General features: G+C 31.6%; 1 protein-coding gene and 1 long non-coding RNA gene across 7 annotated transcripts in view; one reads left to right on the forward strand and one right to left on the reverse strand.

The window, feature by feature from the left end:
* Positions 1-16,950, forward strand: part of LOC105481879 (MAM domain containing glycosylphosphatidylinositol anchor 2) — an 859,970-nt gene that overhangs the window by 798,651 nt on the left and 44,369 nt on the right. For 4 of the 5 annotated variants that reach the window (XR_011625905.1, XR_011625904.1, XM_011741670.3 and 1 more), the window contains exons 11-14: positions 7,771-7,948; positions 12,442-12,462; positions 15,709-15,864; positions 16,330-16,488. Coding sequence is in view for 3 of the 5 variants with exons in the window: in XM_011741670.3 (XP_011739972.2) it covers positions 7,771-7,948; positions 12,442-12,462; positions 15,709-15,864; positions 16,330-16,488 (514 nt within the window). In the remaining 2 variants the exon portion in view is untranslated. The remainder of the gene's footprint in view (positions 1-7,770; positions 7,949-12,441; positions 12,463-15,708; positions 15,865-16,329; positions 16,489-16,950) is intronic. The other variant, XM_011741671.3, reaches the window with a different exon arrangement.
* Positions 1-16,950, reverse strand: part of LOC105481877 (uncharacterized) — a 63,144-nt gene that overhangs the window by 21,927 nt on the left and 24,267 nt on the right. The window lies entirely within an intron of this gene.

Genomic DNA, 16,950 nt, shown 5'->3' on the forward strand with positions numbered 1-16,950 from the left:
GTGACTAAAGGCCAAGACAGTTCCAAGGACATAAAAAGTAAATGCTATAGATGCTAGACACTAGAACACAACTAGAAAGACCAGTTGAAATTGACTGAGTTCAAACAAGAAGTATTTGCCCCACTACCACGCCAGGATGCTTTCAATTTAGACGTAATTCAATTAAGAAGAATAATACAAGATTCCAAAGACCAAAGGCAGACAAAAACTTATAAATATCTGGATATCTAAAAAATACACTGTCACTTCTAAAGGTGTTAATAGCATGAGCAAAGTATGATAAGAAAAATATTTATATGATGTGAAAAGTGCCTACCTACTCAGAAGAATTATTGCTGAATGTAAAGAAGTTGATACTCAAATTTGTGGTAATGAAAGAAGAAAAGTTATGTAGTTAGTTGAATAAATGTTTGCTATTATTAGTAGAAAATAAAAATAAGATTCATTTAATGCCATGTTACTTATTATCTCCTTTCCCCTAAAAGGGGTTATTAAAACACTAGTGCATCTTAAAAATCAGTGTTACATTTTATTTGGGATTATAGACAATTTGATTTTAATCCATGAAAATGTCATCTTCATGATTTCTTATTCTGTTGGATAATCATTAGTGTGCATGATTTAGGGTCTGTAATACCTGGATTTTTAACATCAGCTATTATTTTTACTATCACTGTGGTTGCTAAACATGAACAGAAGTTTCCTATAAAATGGATATATCAATCTGTCTCTTACAGAGTTACATAAAAATAATTGAAATAAACACACATATATGCCTTGTATTCAGTTGTTGCATTTCCCCTCCTGTTTTAGTTTTCACTTACCTGGTACTTTTCAGTGGAGCTCATTATAGTGGTTAAAAAGATTTATAGTCCAAGAAAAAAAAAAAAGGAAAACATGGCCACTTCTATTCCCTTCACATTTCAGAATCTGTTGCAGCCTTCTGCTTTTAAATTAGCTAATTTTGTTTCTTATAAAATTAAGAGAAAAAATTAACATGATTTTTCCTCCTGAGACCTTTTCAGCAATAGCTTTTTATTTATCCTCTGTGGTAAAAATAACAAATTACAGTTTTTAATAAAAAGTCTCATTTTAGGGGACTTGGGGATTTTTAGGCTAACCTCTAAATCATCTGAATGGAATATACCTCCTAGGGATAAAAGAAAAATTCAATGGATTTTTAAAATTGATATGAAGAAAATAGTTTAACACTTACTTACATATCATCATGCTTATAAGTATGATCTGGGATTGTCATCTGCAGTATTGTTTAGAACCCATCTTCTTTAGAGTTTTCTGGTATTACTTTCAATCAGTGGAATAATATTGCATCTCCTTTTGTGTGTGTGCAAACATTGCATTTAGTTTTCCATTTTTACATTTTGCACAGCTCACTGAGATACAATATGAAGTATTTAATTGCTTATTCTGCCAACTGCTGAAGTATATACTTTCATTACAGCTTACATTAAAGACTTGGAATCAAAGTTATTGCTTTTTTAATACACATATGAAGTTATGGACACTGGAGTTTGTAATAAGTAAGAACATTAATGTATTTCCCGACTAAAATTACTTGAGTAGAACACTCATTATAATAAGAGGAGACCAGCAGTGTCTCCTTTGTGATGTACTACAAATTTTCAGTGGTATTAAACTCTTATTTAAACTTAGTGTTAACATCCAGAAAAGTACACCTTGATTAAACTTGTGTCTTTAGGTAACAGTAAAATGTCAAATTATTCTGTATATATTTTTGTGTGTTTAAATTGATTTTATCTATCTTTAAAAATCATAGCACTTTGCCTATTGTTCATATATATATATAAATCTAAAATTAAGAGACAGTAAAAGTGTCATCATTTATATTATGTTATAGAATTTGAACCTACTGAACTAATAGAAGCTTCATAATACTTAGTATTAACTATGCGTTCTTATCTGAAAGATAAGTACTTTCTGTGGAATTAGGTTTTTTATCCTTTACCACTGTATGTAAATTCAGTGACTGTAGGCAGTTTTCACTGAAATAACTTTGATTTTCTGCCCTACTCCTTGGAGGCCAGTTAAATATACATTGTATGCTGGCATTTAATTTCATCATATTTCTATCAAGTTAATGACCAGACATAGTGTATTGTAACTAAATATATAACAGATCTGGTAAAAACAATTAAAGGAGCAATATATTCAGGGAAAACAAAGGAGGAAGTGATACCCAAAAGAGCCATTTTTGGTCTAACCACATTCTGAAGCTGCCACTTAAAGAGTTACCTTAACCTCTCTCTGCCTCAGTTTTTTCATTCATGAAATAGGGCTAAATATAGTTACTACCTACTAGGGTTTGTGGGATAAAGTACATATAATGATAGGTATAAGACAGTTAAAATGGTGGCACATGGTAAAGACTAATAGATACATTTATTTCTTAATTTTCTGAGCTGAAAATACAAGTTAAGAAGTTATCAATGTAGAGATATTAGAAGAAGCTACTAATAGTAATGAGGTGGTTTAGCAGGACTAATCTGTGCCTCACCAAATGTAGCCTCTGGATTATTTGTATCCAGATTACTATGTGGGAGAGGGGATGCTTTTCAAAGATTGTATTTCTAGATCTCATTGAACCATACTTACTGATGGTTGAGACTTACAATTTTGGTTAACAGTGTCGTCCGGTGATTCTCATGCATGCGGAAATATGAGAACCACTAATACAGAGTACCAAAAACACCATATACAAAATTCTGGAGAACATCAACATTTAGAACACAGGAAAAGAAAATAAGGAGTAGTCAAAGATGCAGATGTGGGAAGCAATATGAGAGACAGCACTGTCATAGAATTCAAGGGAGAAAGAGTTTTAAGAAAATTCAGAATTCCTTCTCTCTCTTATTCTCTAATTCTCTTTATTAAAAACAGAGAAACATTTCAGACCTACACAAAAGAACATAATCATATTTTTTACATCTACCATTAATCTAAAACAAAACAACAGAAATCACCCAGCAGAGTTGAAGTCCTTTCTTTATCCCACACAATTGCATCATCTTCTTTTGACACTCTCCTAACCTATTTAAACAGTATCTTCAACTCAGTGTTTATTATTTCTCTGAATTTCTTTATTCTTTAATGCATATATATCTATACATCCTCTTTAAAATACATAGTTTAAAAGTAAATTTTATATCTACTTCAAAATTAATTTTAGTTCAATATTACTTTTGTGAAATTTACCCATGTTGATGTATGTGGAATAGGTTCCTTTTTCATGCTATATTTCATATTCCATTTTATGAAGAGTCTGCAATTTGATTATCACCTCTTAAACGATTGAGGTATAGATCATTTTCCATTTTCTATGCCATGAATATATTTGTTTCCAAGTATAAGAATTTACCTGTTCTCATTGTAACATGGCTTTTATTGCCAAATTACTCTCTAAACGTATACCAACTTGCATTTTCATCAAGGATATAACACAACCTCCGTTTTTCATGGTTTTCTTATATTTCTTTGTGTCTTGTGTACAGAAGCACCAGTTGCCCTTATATTACAGCCTATCTTTTCAAGTCATTTGCATAGCAAACGTGTTTTGAATGTAGTGCCTTCCTCTAGAACAGAGGTGAGATTTGTTTGATGTCCTGTATAATAAGGATGTCTCCTTTTTGGGCAATGGTTGGACACATTTGGTTACTATCAGTTATAAAGACTAAGGTTTCTTAAACTCAGAGTCCTTCAGATGTGATGCACAATCAAGGCATGTGCAGCGTCCTCCTTGGCACATCTGCAGTACTTCTGTGGAACTTCAGAGGTAAGAAGGATCAATGCTAAAATAAAGCTTGGGATATATGCTGAGTCAGTCATTTCATTTGACCCAAGTAGTCTCCAGTCTAACAAGGCTAACTTGTTAGATTATATGTAGGATAAAAATCTCATTTGTTCCCCACCCCAATCCCCTGGTTCTGACATGAACAAAGATTCTCATTGTTTTACATCTATACAAAGCCCTAATAGTTAATTTTTAAAAAGTTTTTGCCTACCTGATGGTAGAAAGTAATATTGTGGTTTTAATCTCTGTTTCCTTGATTCATTGTGAGGCTGAGGCTCTTCTTTAGTTACTTATTTGGGTTTCTTCATCTATGATTACTTGTTGTTATTTGGCTGAATTTGCTACTGAATTCTTTTCCTTGTTTATTAAAATCAGTTTTTAATAAAGTCTGGTTAATTGTGTATATTAACATGTGTATACTATCTTCTTCAAACCTCTGGCTTGTATTTTTCCTGTTAATGGTGAATACCGATGAGAACAAATTTTTTAACTTGAAAGTTTATATTTAATTAATTTTAAATTTGATAGACAAATTTATCAGTCTTTTTCTTCATGATTCATCCTTCCCTGTTCTGTTTAAGAAAGCAATATATTGGCCAGGCATGGTGACTCACGCCTGTAATCCCAGCACTTTGGGAGGCCAAGGTGGGCGATTACTTGAGGTCAAGAGTTTGAGACCAGCCTGGCCAACTTGGTGTAACCCTGTCTCTACTAAAAATACAAAAAATTAGCCAGGTATGGTGATGGGTCCCTGTAATTACAGCTACTCAGGAGGCCGAGGCAGGAGAATTGCTTGAATCCTGGAAGCGGAGGTTGCAGTGAGCTGAGATAGCACCATTGCACTCCAGCCTGGGTGACAGGGCGAGACTCTGTCTAAGTAGAAAAAAAAGAAAAACAAAAAGGAAAAGGAAAAAAAAGAAATATATTACCTGAGATCATAACATTTTCTCTGTATTTTTCCTAAATGATTTAATGATTTAAATTTAAATGATTTAAATTTTGTGTTTTAAATTTAGTTGTTTAATTATCCTGAGACGGAATTTTATGTATAAGATATAAGGTTCCAATTCAAGTGTTTTTTTTCCATATGCATAACCAACGGAATAGTTTATATTTTTCTCTCTACTGTGCAGATACTCTATAGATTTTATATTTGGGCTTTCTGTCCCATTCCATTATTTAATTTGTCATTTGTGTAGGACTGTGCTAGTAGCACACATATTGTATTTTTTTATTTCCAGAAATGTAGCAGTCAAGACTATATAATTAGGACCAACTTAACCTTCAGAAAACAAATATTTATGAACATATAGTATGTGCATATATGTGAACATATGTGCATATTGTGTGATATGTATATGTGTGTGTACATGTGCATATAGTGTGGACGTGTGTATGTGTGTATACAGAGAGAGAGAAAGTACTAGGTAAAAATCCAAGGAAAAATGGCATTCCAAAGTAACAAATAGAATTTCTGCCCAAACTACTTTTGCCCTCAGCTGTTTGCCAACCCAGACAAACTTGAACTTTGATTCTTAATAGTTTGTCACCATTGAGGCAGACAGCAATGAAAACTCAAGACCTTCTGAAAACAAGGGATCTTCTCCACTCTAATTTGTGACACCAAAGAGTTTCACAATCAAAGTAAAAGTAGACCATATTGTTGATGACCTTAGGAGAATGTCAGAAACAACGGTACATCTATTCAGAATATGTCTTTGTCATAGGCCACAGATAACCCCCAATAATAGAATTTTAACCCATATTATCAGCACCCAATGAAAAATAACCAAGCATATAAAAGGAGAAAAGCCCCATTAAAGAGGATACCATAGATTTCAACTATGAAAAATATCAGACACATATTACAAGGCAATGATGCATACTATATGTATAAATATAGATACATATGTATACTTATACTATATAGTATAGATACATATGTATATAACAAATACAGTTATATATACATATATATCTCTCTCTGTATGTAAGGAGAATAAAAAATCTGTCACAATTGTATAAGCCAGCAAAATATTAATAGCTTAAAAGTGACAATTTACAATAGCAAACAAAGCTGTGGATTACCTGTTATCTAATATAATAAATTATATACATAAATTTAATAAAGAAAGCTTCAAAGTGCTTGTAAAAGACATTCATGTGTATATGCATATGGAAGGGTAGAGCAAGAGAAAAGGAGAGAGAGAGATTCCTACGTAGACAGCTCTATAGATCTATTTTGGTTTTGTTTTTCCAATTATTATACACTTCATTGTTACTAAAGTACAATTTTAAATAGATTATGTTGAACATTCTTTCTCACTTGTAATTCTAAAAAAAATTCTAATATATAAGCATTAAAAATAAAGCATCCTTTACCTTTTTGTTGGACCTTCTTTATCAGATTAATCAAGTTCCCTTCCATTCCTAGCTTGTTCATAATTTTATTATAAATAGGAGTTGATGTTTCCCAAATTTTTCTCCATCTAATAGAAATATGTTTTTTCTTCTTTTACCAGTTAACTATGTTAACATACTTTTTTTTTTTTTTTTTTTTTTTTTTGAGACGGAGTCTCGCTCTGTCGCCCAGGCTGGAGTGCAGTGGCCGGATCTCAGCTCACTGCAAGCTCTGCCTCCCGGGTTCGGGCCATTCTCCTGTCTCAGCCTCCTGAGTAGCTGGGACTACAGGCGCCCGCCACCTCGCCAGGCTAGTTTTTTGTATTTTTTAGTAGAGACGGGGTTTCGCCGTGTTAGCCAGGATGGTCTCGATCTCCTGACCTAGTGATCCGCCCGTCTCGGCCTCCCAAAGTGCTGGGATTACAGGCTTGAGCCACCGCGCCCGGCCTACATACTTTCTAATGTTAAGCAATTCTTGCATCCTTGCAAGAGAAACAATACTGGATGTAAAACTTGATGAATTTGGTAACAGTACTGTATAATGAATTTGGAAACAATACTGTATGTTAAAACTTTATGAATTTAGTTTGTATGCATATAATTTTTCTTTCTTGTACCATCCTTACTTTTTGGTTTAAATTAAATAATATAGCTGGAGAGTTATTGTTTTTCTTTTTAAAAATATCTGCAAGATTTTATAAAAGATTAAAATTGTTTCCTGAACATTTTGATAACTGTGCTGTGAAATTATCTGAGCATTGTGATTTTTTAGTGAGGGAAGCATCGGGAAATTCATTCTTCTTTTAACATACTACAATCATCCTTTCATCGTCATTACTCTGACACCATTTATTTCAAGGTGACCATCGCTTCCATCTTGCCAAATCCCACGGTAAATTCCTAGCCTTCATCTTAACTTCCCAACATTCTTCTTATGGAGATGTCCTGGTTAACTAGATAAAAGAGTGCCCCTCTCCAGCCTTTCCACTATGACTCTTAATCCCCTTGTGATTTTTTATTTTTCTTTATTGTACATATGACTAATTGAAATTTTATATTATACATTTGTTTATTGTGCCTCTTTTTAATAGACTTGAAAAGTTACGGATTTGTCTTTGTTTTATACTTCTACTACCCAGAATATATGGGAACTGTTATATATGCAATGCATATGTTTGCTAATGTGATAAAGAGTTGTAAGGATTCAAGAATCTCATATGCCATTAATATGTTAAGCAAGGAGTAGCTAAACTTAGATCTCTCCCGACTTCCAGATCACAGACACTTTGGAATTTTCTCTTACTAAACATTAGTTGATATATTAAATCTATTACATACCTTTGATCATTTGGCAATTACCTGCAAACATATGCATGCAAACATCTCAAAATTTGTGTCTCATTATAGAAACTTGAACTTTAATGATATGTGTTCGTTAATGTACATTTTAATTTAATAAAATTTCAGAATGTGCTTTCAATTTTCTTAGTACCTCTGAAGAACATACTGGGAACATTATTCTACTATTGTTTTGATTTCAGGCTGGGCAGCAGCGTTGGTGGGAGCAGGAGATTAAAATAAATGGGAATATTCAAAAGGGAGAATTAATTACATATAACTTGACAGAGCTAATTAAACCAGAAGCTTATGAAGTCCGACTGACTCCTCTCACCAAATTTGGTGAAGGAGATTCAACAATTCGTGTGATCAAATACAGTGGTAAGTAGCCTTTTATTTAAAATTATTTATATATCAAACCGTATGGAAAATTTTGGTGCTGCTCTCTACCAAATGTAGACACAAAGTAAAACTTAGCCCATAGACTTTCTGGATCATTAGCCAGTTAACTAAACAAACCAAAACCAAAACCTTAATCACCACAAATGTGACATTTGATTACAAATATAGAGATACAGGATAATTTAATTGTGAACCTATGTGATATAAGCAATGTTTCTTTATTTTTGATCCCACAAGTTATAGTACAATATTTGTCTGCATTTTATCTTTTCAAATTACTAATGACTTTAAAACTTATTAAGAAGTAATAAAGGATCAAAATGTCATTTTCTGTTTTTTAAATAAAATTAATAGATTTCAGTTTTAGAGCAGTTTAAGGTGTACAGAAAATTCCAGGAAGTATAAAGAGCCCTGTTTCCCTGACACAGTATCCCCATTATTAACATCTTACATTATTGTAGTACACTGGTAAAAACTGATTAACAAATACTGAGAAATTATTATTAAAATCAGTATTTTACATTACAGTTACTTGCGTTGTACAGTTATATGGATTTTGACAAGTGTATATAATTTCTCCACCATTACAGTATCACACAGAATAGTTTCACTGCCTGAAAAATCCCCATGCTCTACCCATTTCTCTCTCCTTTCTCCAGTTCAGACAACCAGTGATATGTTTACTCTGTCTATAGTTTCTCCTTTTCGGGAATGTTGTAAATTTGGAATCATACAGCATGTAATGCTTTTTAGACTGCCTTATTTCACTTAGAAATACATAAGGTTTCTGTATGCCTTTTTGGGCTTTCATAGCACATTTCTTTTTATCATTGAATAATCTCCCTTGCATAAATGTACTACAGTTTATTTGTATACATATCAAAAGACATCTTAGTTGCTGGATTTTGGTCTTGGTTGTTGGTGGCCATTCATTTTTCGTATTGCTAATGTTAAAAAATGCTAAATGTTTGTGTGTGTGTTAGTCATAGTTTTCTTTTTATTAACTATATGCATAAAATATTTCTTCACTACTTAAATGTCCTATTTGGAGAAAAATAGAAATTAGCGCAGAACTTTGAAAAAGTTAAAAGTAGATCTAAAACTTTTGTCTAGAATTAATACCTCAAAGAGAAACAACGGCAATTAGATATATATTTTTTCTTTTTTTCTTTTTTCTTTTTTTTTTTTTCTGGAGACGGGGTTTTGCTTTTGTTGCCCAGATGGGAGTGCAATAGCACGATCTCGGCTCACCGCAACCTCTGCCTCCCGGGTTCAAGCAATTATCCTGCCTCGGCCTCCCGAGTAGCTGGGATTACAGGCATGTGCCACCATGCTCTCCTAATTTTGTATTTTTAGTAGAGACGGGGTTTTTCCACGTTGGTCAGGCTGGTCTGGAACTCCCAACCTCAGGTGATCCACCAGCCTGGGCCTCCCAAAGTGCTGGATTACAGGCATGAGCCACCGCGCTCAGCCTAGATATGTTATTTTACTGTATACTAAAGAGAGAAATATTTTAAAAATTGAAATTTGTGTGCATTTTAGAATTTTAATATTCAGTGTTAGTTGTAGAATTTTCAATGTATTTCAGGTTTGAATGAATCATTATTTAAAGTCGTATTTATTGTATTGTTTCAGTAGAATATTATTATTATTATATATATTTTCTTGAGATGGAATCTCACTCTGTCTCCCAGGCTGGAGTGCGGTGGTGTGATTTCGGCTCACTGCAACCTCCGCCTCTTGAGTTCAAGTGAATCTCCTGGTTCAGCCTCCCCAGTAGCTGGGATTACAGGCACCTGCCACCACGCCCAGCTAATGTTTGTATTTTTAGTAAAGAGGGGGTTTCTCCATGGGCAGCCTGGCCTCAAACTTCTGACCTCAGGTGATCCACCTGCCTCGGCCTCCCAAAGTATTAGGATTACAGGCATGAGCCACAGCACCCGGCAGGAACATGATTCTTTTTATCATTGATTATCAGAGCTTGACTTAAAAAGATAATAGAATGCTTTGTTTGCAGCTGAAGTTCTCCATTGTGTTTACCCTTAAGTATACGTTTCCTGCTTAAGGGGGAAGTAGTGCATACTGTCAAATGTGAAAAATGAAGTAAAACTATTAAAAACTCATTAAAGTTGTTTGTACTTACAATTTTTACAAAAAAAAAAAAGATGTATAATGTAGAGTGCATTAATATCAATATTTTTAAAAGATGAAGATATTAGGACCCAGAAAGTTTCAGTGTCCTGCAAAGTTAAATGACTGTGAAATGACAAACCTGATTAGAATTAGGGTTCACCACTCCATTAGAGAAGATCTTGACTTCTTTGCTAAAGTTAATTGATCATTATGACTTTCCTTAAGAGATTTTAAAAAGTTAATTAGCTCAGTAGTTGTTATTGAAAACTCTGAGGCAACAAACTAAAATGAAAAATAGATGTGGAAAATAGATATTACTTTTAATAAGTTTTCAAAATTGTTTTTACATACTTAGGCATACATGTTAAAATCTCCAACATTGTTATTAAAATTATTTTTATGTAATACAGGTTTGGGCAATGTATACTTTAATGGTTTAGAGGCAATGTACTAGTCTGTTTGAGCTTTCATAACAAAATATCATAGTGCGAGGCTTAAACAACACAGATTTATTTCTCACACTTCTAGAGACTGAGAAGTCCAAGATCAAAGCACTGGCACAGTTAGCTTCTGGTGAGAGCTCTCTTCCTAATTTATAGATGGTCACCTTTTCACCGTGTTTTCTTCACATGTCAGAGAGAGCTCTCTGTGTCTCCTCCTCCTCTTATAAGGACACCAATCCAATTGGATTAGGACCAAGATTAATTTAATCTTAATTACCTCCCTAAAGGCTTTATCCCCAAATACAATCACATTGGGGATTAAGCATTGACATATGAATTTTTGTGGGGACACAATAGTCTATAATATGCATTTATAAAAAATTATACATGCAAGTTCAAATGAAAAAAGAAAAAAATGGACTCGCCACAATATTTAGAAGTTAGATTTGCAAATTTTCACAAAGTTAGCTGCATTTTGTATAGTGAATTTGGTGACTAAAATGTTGGAGAAGTCTCAATTAAAATTCAATCTGGTAAGAGCTTTACATGTACATATGACATACTTAGAACTAAATTATAATTCAAGGATGCTTACATCTTTGAAAGATAGTACATAATTTTAAAAAATTTTCATATTAACTGTGAAATAATTTTAATTTTTATTAATTTTAAAATTAAAATACATTGATATCTTGCCATAAAATTCAGTTGTTATTTTTAGTTCACTTTCAGCTCCTTTTCTATGTTATTCTTTTCATAATTTGCAATGTGGAATGTAGAATCAAAAACAACTACAGTAATGGGAATTGTCTTCTGTATGTAGGGATAGTGAAAATCATTGAAAAACTTACTCTGTTAAAATTTATCATTTGTATATTAATGTTACAATTATATATTAATATTTTTGCCCATCAGACTTTATTAGTATTGCACAAATTTAATAAAGGTAGTTAATGACAACCACTAAAAAAATGACAAGTTCTTCTGCACTGTAGATTAACTGCCCATTGTAATCCTGGGAAACTAAATTCTGCCCATTGTAATCTTGGGGAATTACATCAATGCTCTCTATCATCCAGATTGGAATATTTTCTCAGAATGATAAGTGGTTAATTTATACATACAGATACTTTGGCCCTTAGATGAGAGATACTTTTGTTGATGTGTTAGTTATATTTAAAGTATTTGTTTCTCTTTGGGTGGAAATTCATTGGCACTTGTATTGCAAATATAATTAGTTTTCTAGGAAAAACAATTCTTTTGGTACCCCAGAACACAAAATTTGTTGCTCATCATTTTAAACTGTGTGCATGCACTCCTGTGTATGTATGTGTATATTTTAATGTAATTAGACAAAAAGGCATTGATGTAGCTATTCATGTTAGTACACATATTACAACATATCAGGATTGCTTTATTTTCATATGTGCCTTTAACTTTCTGCTTTATTCTCAGTAGAAGTAGAAATCAGCAAAAAACAGAAGTGGAAATTCTGCTAGATAATTGTTTTCATTGTTAAATCATCTAGATTATAGATTGGCCTAGTGTTAGCCTCAGTTTTGATATCTGAATATTTTTGTTTAGTATTAGTTCAGATATTTAAGAGGTCAGAAACTCTATACCTTGAAAAAGGAACATTTCCTGTACTGTTTAGCATTGGTCTTTTTGGTAATTTGAGGCTGTTATTGCTGAGCTCCAAAGCAGATTCTATTCAATCCTCTAAAACAAAATGGATTGCAGATGTAAATCTCAATGGCCACAGTGGGAAAGATCATTAAGTTTTGGTAAGGAACTATGAGACACTGATTAGACTTTTATTTATAAAAGACATTCGAGCCATGCTAACATTGTTTTGTTTGTTTGTTTGTTTGTTTGTTTCTTTTGCTTTTCTTGTAGCTCCTGTAAATCCTCATTTGAGTAAGTATATTTTAACTTACAAAATGGTACTATATTTAATAAATACAAAAATAGAATGTTTATAAATATACAAAGATTGTTTAGTAACTTAGTTGGTTTAAAACACAATGGTTCAGAATCAATAAAATTGGCATTAAATGTAGATTTTAAATTTCAAAAGATAGGAGTATAAAGACAAATTTTTTAATACCGATAATTGAGGTTTATAGATTTTCCTAAATATTGAAATATGGAGCCATTTACCAACCTACTTAATACTTGCTATTTCTGCAACTGTGGGATAATTTTTTTCTTTTGTGGGATTGCATATCATTTTTATTGTTGTTACATGTTTCTTTGATTTTCCTTCTTTGAATTTCTATATTCCACTTATAAAAGAGTATGGTTACTTAGAAAGTTGGTGTTTGATGGGTTTAATTGAGACTTTCTTTTATAGAACACTAGCTTACACCCCAATGTATTTGGTTTAATTTAGGTTATGAATTCTGTAAAATTGCTAAATTTGGGGACTTCTGGAAAGTTATTTTTATTTTGTTTTATATTAAATGTTATAAGATGATATGTATCTACCTGAAAAATATTCCCATATATTAAAACTTATCTCTCCCTGGAAAATAATTTTTAATCAACAGAGGATTTACTGTGAAGACATATTCTAAAATCCGAGCTATTTATTTGTAATTTAAGGTTAGATTTTTTACAAATTTAAGGACTAAAGAGCATTGCGTCGTCTCTGGGTGCAAAAGGACCACTGGGTATCAGGCTTCTTATTCCTGAGTTTTTATTTTTATTTTTTCATCATATTAGGAAGGATTCAGGGAAAATTCTGCAGACCAAATAAAGCAAAATTTTGAAGACCATGTAATGGAGAATATTTAAAATATCTTTAGTTATTTCTATGTAGCCCCAGAAACTCTGCCAAAATCATGCTGAAATTAGAAAACCAGTGGAAAATTCAAGATCCACTCAATTCTCAGTTCTACATCTTTGTGAAAATCCTGGACTTTATTACTTTCCTACTTATAAATTCTTTTCGTATTTTATATTACATTGGCTTTTGAAAAGTTTGTACAACTCATTGCATGATCATTATCTATCAGATATTCTTTATTCAAATAAACTTTTTAAATGATTAAATGTATTTGTACATATTTATAATTGTCTCTTTTTAAAGTGACAGGACAATCATAAAATTCTTGGGTTTTAACTAGTGAGTTTCATTTTCATTTTACCTGCCAACTTTTTATGAATTTTCTTCAGTAATAGGTTTATTTATTGTAAAGATATATGTCCTTAGAAGGAATCAAAAGCTATTGATGTTGCTTAAGTATCTTTATTTGATTTGAATTATTACACTAGTTATAATATTATAAACAACTTACACCATATAAAATAACCTAAACTATGAAAATTTTTAAGCACAACTGACATTTTTTGTAGTTTTCATAATCTGCATTATTGCTTAATTTTACTATGAAAGATTTAAATATTTAAGTCTCAAAAAGTATTGTATGGTTTTTAAAGACAAGATATTTTCTCTTTTTAACCAAGTTCAAATTACAAAAAAAAATGGTTCAACAGTGTTATAAAAATTCATTATACATAATTTTAATAACATATAAAAAGGAAGACTTGGCAGTAGATATATAAACTGAAATCCTTAATCTTTACATTTGTTCTGTAACTCTTTTTTGTGCATATGTAATATGTAATTAAATAACTGAAAACATTCAAAATCAAACGTAGCCTTTATAGAATTCAAAACTCCAGAGTAGCAACTAATGGAATTTCATGTCATGACTAAAATATCGTTAAAGAAATACATGCATGTATATAAATGCATACACTGCTACACTGCTGTTACCAACATTATTTTTCCAACTGATAGCATCAAAAGGTTATGTCTTGTTTGGTACAAGGTCTGTGACATAAATATGTGTCTAATCAATATTTTATGTATAATATTATTTATTCAGAAATTTATTGATTTATTTATTTATACTCCCTTAAATATGTATATTTCCTGTAACCTGACCTACCCAGAATATAGAATATAAATAAATACAAAGAGATAAAGCAAGTATTTAGTCTAAAAAACAAAAACAAAACATAAACTCATTTCCTAAATTTAAAGGGAAAGCCTTCTGTTTTATTTTTATTTGTAAGTACCAATAATTTTCAATTAATTGGTACATGATCTCAACCAGGGCTCCATTTCCAAGGATATCTGATAAATCTAACCCCTTGTGATAGGTTGGAGAGAGACTAAAATGGAAGTATCTGTTCTTTAAGTGTTTATATCTCTATGAATTCCAGGGAATTTGTATTCCATTTGACTTTATCATTTAATAGCTGACCTTTGCCAGCATTTTCTCCTCTGTGAAGCCTCATGAGTAAGGATTATTGTGATTTCATAGAGTTGTTATGAGGCTGAGTGAAATAATATACATTACATTTATTTTTTCTCAAGGATACACACTCTTTAATAATGTATCTAGTGGACCTTATCAACTTCTTTATTTACACCTGTTTTTTCAAGCAGTAAGAAAATCTTTGATACCTAGAAACATTACTACTACCCACACTTCAGGGATAACTGAAAGAGTCTTTCTCTCAACTTGTGTTGGCCCTGAACTCAACATACGTTAGGCATCCAAGAAATCACACTCCTTCTTCAAAGTCTTTAAAAGCTCTTTTAAACTTCATTTCCATACTGAATTTCAAGTATCTGGGAAACCCACATTCAGATAAAGTAGGAAGGATAAATACTTTTCAAAATAATTTGCTATTAGCTTGCCCTAAACACACTTCCATTTATGCAAATGGATATTTGAAAGCATCTCCAGACATGCATGAAAAATTATAAACTTTAAGTATACCTATTTAAAACTACCCTCAGGTAAATTAATAAAGGTAATTTTCCTATTGACAGTTTTGTTTTGGTTGGTTCTGTACTGACAAAATGAAAGTTGGGAAAATTCTTCAGCAATAATTCAAGCATAAATTGTATTCTTTAATTTGAGTTATCTGGATATTTTAGAGAAAAATTGTTTGGTTATTCAATGAGATATTAAATTATTCAATGAGATGTTAAATATCGGTTTTATGTTTAGTTGTAATCTTATTCACTATTATGGCTCTCATGCCATTATCACAATCTTGCATTATTATTGCTATGTAATATTTTATTTTTTCTTATGAAAATATTGCAGTATGTATATTAATTTAATTAAAATTTATCAACAGGAGAATTTCATTGTGGATTTGAAGATGGTAATATTTGTTTGTTCACTCAAGATGATACAGATAATTTTGACTGGACAAAACAAAGTACTGCAACAAGAAATACAAAATATACTCCTAATACAGGACCTAATGCTGACCGTAGTGGCTCCAAAGAAGGTATGAGGGTATGACCTGTTGTGTTCATAGCAATCAGAGACTTTTAAAAATTGCTATAAATATGAAATACTATTATTTAGCCATATACTTGAAGATTATGGAATAAAATATTAAATTTTCCATGCATTATCAATTTAGATATTTATAAAACTTTGTAGATATTAATTTTTTCTCAGAACTCACTGATAGGTATAGTAGAAAGAAGAGGAATTTTTTGATAATTCAAGTCTAAATTTCTAATTTGTCCTCAACTTTTTATACATTTTATCTTTAAATTGGTAGATCATTTACTCTTTGTGTTAAAGCCACTATTAGTTACATATACACATACAGATTTTATAAATGAGATGCAAATCTTCCTATCCATCTTTATTTTGTATGAAAACTATAAGACTTCTCAGTGATTTGAAATTTCATTATGCCTAAGAATAATGTGTTTAAACAGTTTATTTTGTCTGTTTTAAGGTTTTTATATGTACATTGAGACATCACGACCCAGATTGGAAGGCGAAAAGGCTCGACTTCTCAGCCCTGTTTTCAGCATAGCTCCCAAAAACCCTTATGGACCCACAAACACTGCATATTGTTTCAGCTTCTTTTATCACATGTATGGACAACATATAGGTGAGATAGCAATAATTACTGATTCTTATAAAATTAATGATAACTAAGAAGAAAAAAGTTCATAAACACACAGCATTTTTGGTCAAAGAATGCTACAATTTACTTTTTAAATGATTTATCTGCAAATTGCAAAATAAGATACTAAGAAGTTTTTCCCATCATCTAATTTAGATTAGAATTTGACATTTTAGAGCATCACCTACCTCCCTTTGGAATTCTAAATCAGGTAGACCATCAATTAGTTAAACTCTTTACCAAATCTCATAGAATTGACACAGCATAATTTAGGCTGCTTCTTTCCAAAGAAACTTGCTTCGATAGTGATTGAATGCATATTAATCATGATGAAAAGTAACATTATCATGTTGCCATATTGACAGTTATTTTTAGCACCATCCACCTTTTTGAAATATTGGTGTGATTTTTTTCATGTTTTTAAAGTATGCCAAACACACACCTAGA

This window comes from Macaca nemestrina, chromosome 7, assembly GCF_043159975.1.
Source record: "Macaca nemestrina isolate mMacNem1 chromosome 7, mMacNem.hap1, whole genome shotgun sequence".
NCBI classification, from domain to species: Eukaryota; Metazoa; Chordata; class Mammalia; order Primates; family Cercopithecidae; genus Macaca; species Macaca nemestrina.